The sequence below is a fragment of the Zea mays genome, chromosome 4, assembly GCF_902167145.1.
Source record: "Zea mays cultivar B73 chromosome 4, Zm-B73-REFERENCE-NAM-5.0, whole genome shotgun sequence".
In the NCBI taxonomy this organism is placed as follows: Eukaryota; Viridiplantae; Streptophyta; class Magnoliopsida; order Poales; family Poaceae; genus Zea; species Zea mays.
In genome coordinates, this window is record NC_050099.1 from 12,442,343 (window position 1) to 12,444,235 (window position 1,893).

The 1,893-nt window shown below is 43.1% G+C and overlaps 1 protein-coding gene across 1 annotated transcript; it reads right to left on the bottom strand.

Moving 5' to 3' along the window:
- LOC103655105 (uncharacterized) lies at nucleotides 1–1,670 on the bottom strand. Its single transcript, XM_008681912.3, has 3 exons — nucleotides 1,527–1,670; nucleotides 829–1,437; nucleotides 1–98 (listed from the first exon to the last, which is right to left on the bottom strand). Exons 2-3 carry the CDS (start codon nucleotides 1,424–1,426, stop codon nucleotides 1–3), a joined length of 696 nt encoding a protein of 231 aa, XP_008680134.1. The 5' UTR covers nucleotides 1,427–1,437; nucleotides 1,527–1,670.
- Nucleotides 1,671–1,893: the final 223 nt, after the last annotated feature.

Genomic DNA, 1,893 nt, shown 5'->3' on the forward strand with positions numbered 1-1,893 from the left:
CTAAACTGCAGTTTCCAATATTGTTTGAAAAATCCCAGCCATTGCAGTTGCAACCAATGTATATGTTTGTGTTCTGTACCCACCGGCGAGGTGGAGCCCTTCCATATGAGGCAGTTGCAACCAGCGTATATGTTACAGTTGCAACTGAAATTGTAATCGTAGTTGCAACTGACCATGACCACTCATTTTTATTTCTATGTTTGGTAACCAGCATGATGGCAAACTTTGCAAACCTGTTTATGAGTAGTAGCAACTGTTATATGATAATAAAACAAGATATATTTTAATTATATGTCGAGACATAAACAGATAACACAGATTCATGTATTATTCAGTGTATACATACAGTTGCAATCAGCGCAACTACGATGTTGCAATTGGTTGGTCATGTGTGTCCACTGTTTTCCGAACAGTCACACAGTCATTATTGAGTTTAACTTACACAGAGTTATAAAATAAGATAAAATTGAAATATTACATTGGAGATTCAGTCAGATTCATAGTCATCCTTAATCACTTTCATCCTGGTAATTAACATGGCAAGTTGTCGCCCTCCTAATTCTTGCAATCACCGCGTGTGCTGTTGACTCCTGCACCGCCATAGTGCACCCAGATTGCTGTGTATCATCCCCCTCACTCTATGCCTCATCTTGATTCCCATCTAGTCCTTTTTTATTGTTGGACGACCTCTTTTTCTTGGAGTCCAACCTACAGTTTTCGCACTTCTCTTTTTGTCCTTGTTCTCGGCCGCTCTGCTTCTGTTTGGGTTCTGAGGGCATGTTGTGCTATAGTGTCCCCTAACATGGCAGGTTTGGCACTCTTTTATGCCTTGACCACCACTATATGTGCTGTATGGATTAGCAGGTTCCACACTATTTTTAGCACATTTAGCCCCACTGGCAGACTTCCTACCCTTCGTGCGCGACACTGGCGGTTCAGTCAATCTTAGATCAGTGAGGCAGTTTGCAGAATCTGGATTCAGGCCCGATTCTGGTGGTGGTGTAGGTCCAGTTGGCATCACAACAGGTTCTATATTGTTGTCAGAACTTTGTTGTGTTGGTGCAATGGGACCAATATTCCGCCGTCCTTCTGCATCTTGCTGCAACTCAGTATTTGTTGCTTCGTCCGGACCAATCGGACCAATCTCCGCTGTTCGTAGAAGCTCAATCCCAGGAGTTATCATGTCGATGTGCCTGATAGTTTCAGTGTATGCTCTATCAGATTTGCTTCCCGCTCTTCCCAGTCGCATTAACTTTGGCAGCAGCTTCGACAACCTTGACTGCTCTGTCTCATTTTGACCACCAACACTCACATCGTGCCGGTCCCACGGAACCACAGATCTTGCATTACGTGTATATCGCTTCAGAATGTACTTTTCAGGTATGTTTTGGACTTGGAGGTGGGTGAATGCCTTTATTATGTGCATGCAGAACAGACCTGCATTTTTTTGTTGCAATTTGGATGTAAATATGCAGGAACATCAATGTTTAATTTTTTTAATGTAATGAGGTTGCAATTCATCTCACCTGTATGCTCCCACTGTATGCATTCGCATTTATACACGCCTGCTGCTTTGTCAGCCACCACCTTGAATGCGTGTTGTGCCCAGCAAAATGTCCCATCGCCTTTCTCATGTTTCACCAAGTAACCGCATTCCACTCCCGGATCAGGCTCTATCACAAAAGTTGTGCTGTTAATATATTCCCTCTTGTATTCATTGTACACAGCCCTGGTGTACACCCTGCTGAGTTGCTCATCAAATCTTGATTTGCAGGCTCTGACACTTCAGTCTGCATTAAGACCAGCAGTTGCAATCACATCATAGAGCAGTTGCAATTACACGAGACAGCAGTTGTAATCATTGTTTGTTTAACCGATTTTTGGGCATAGTTA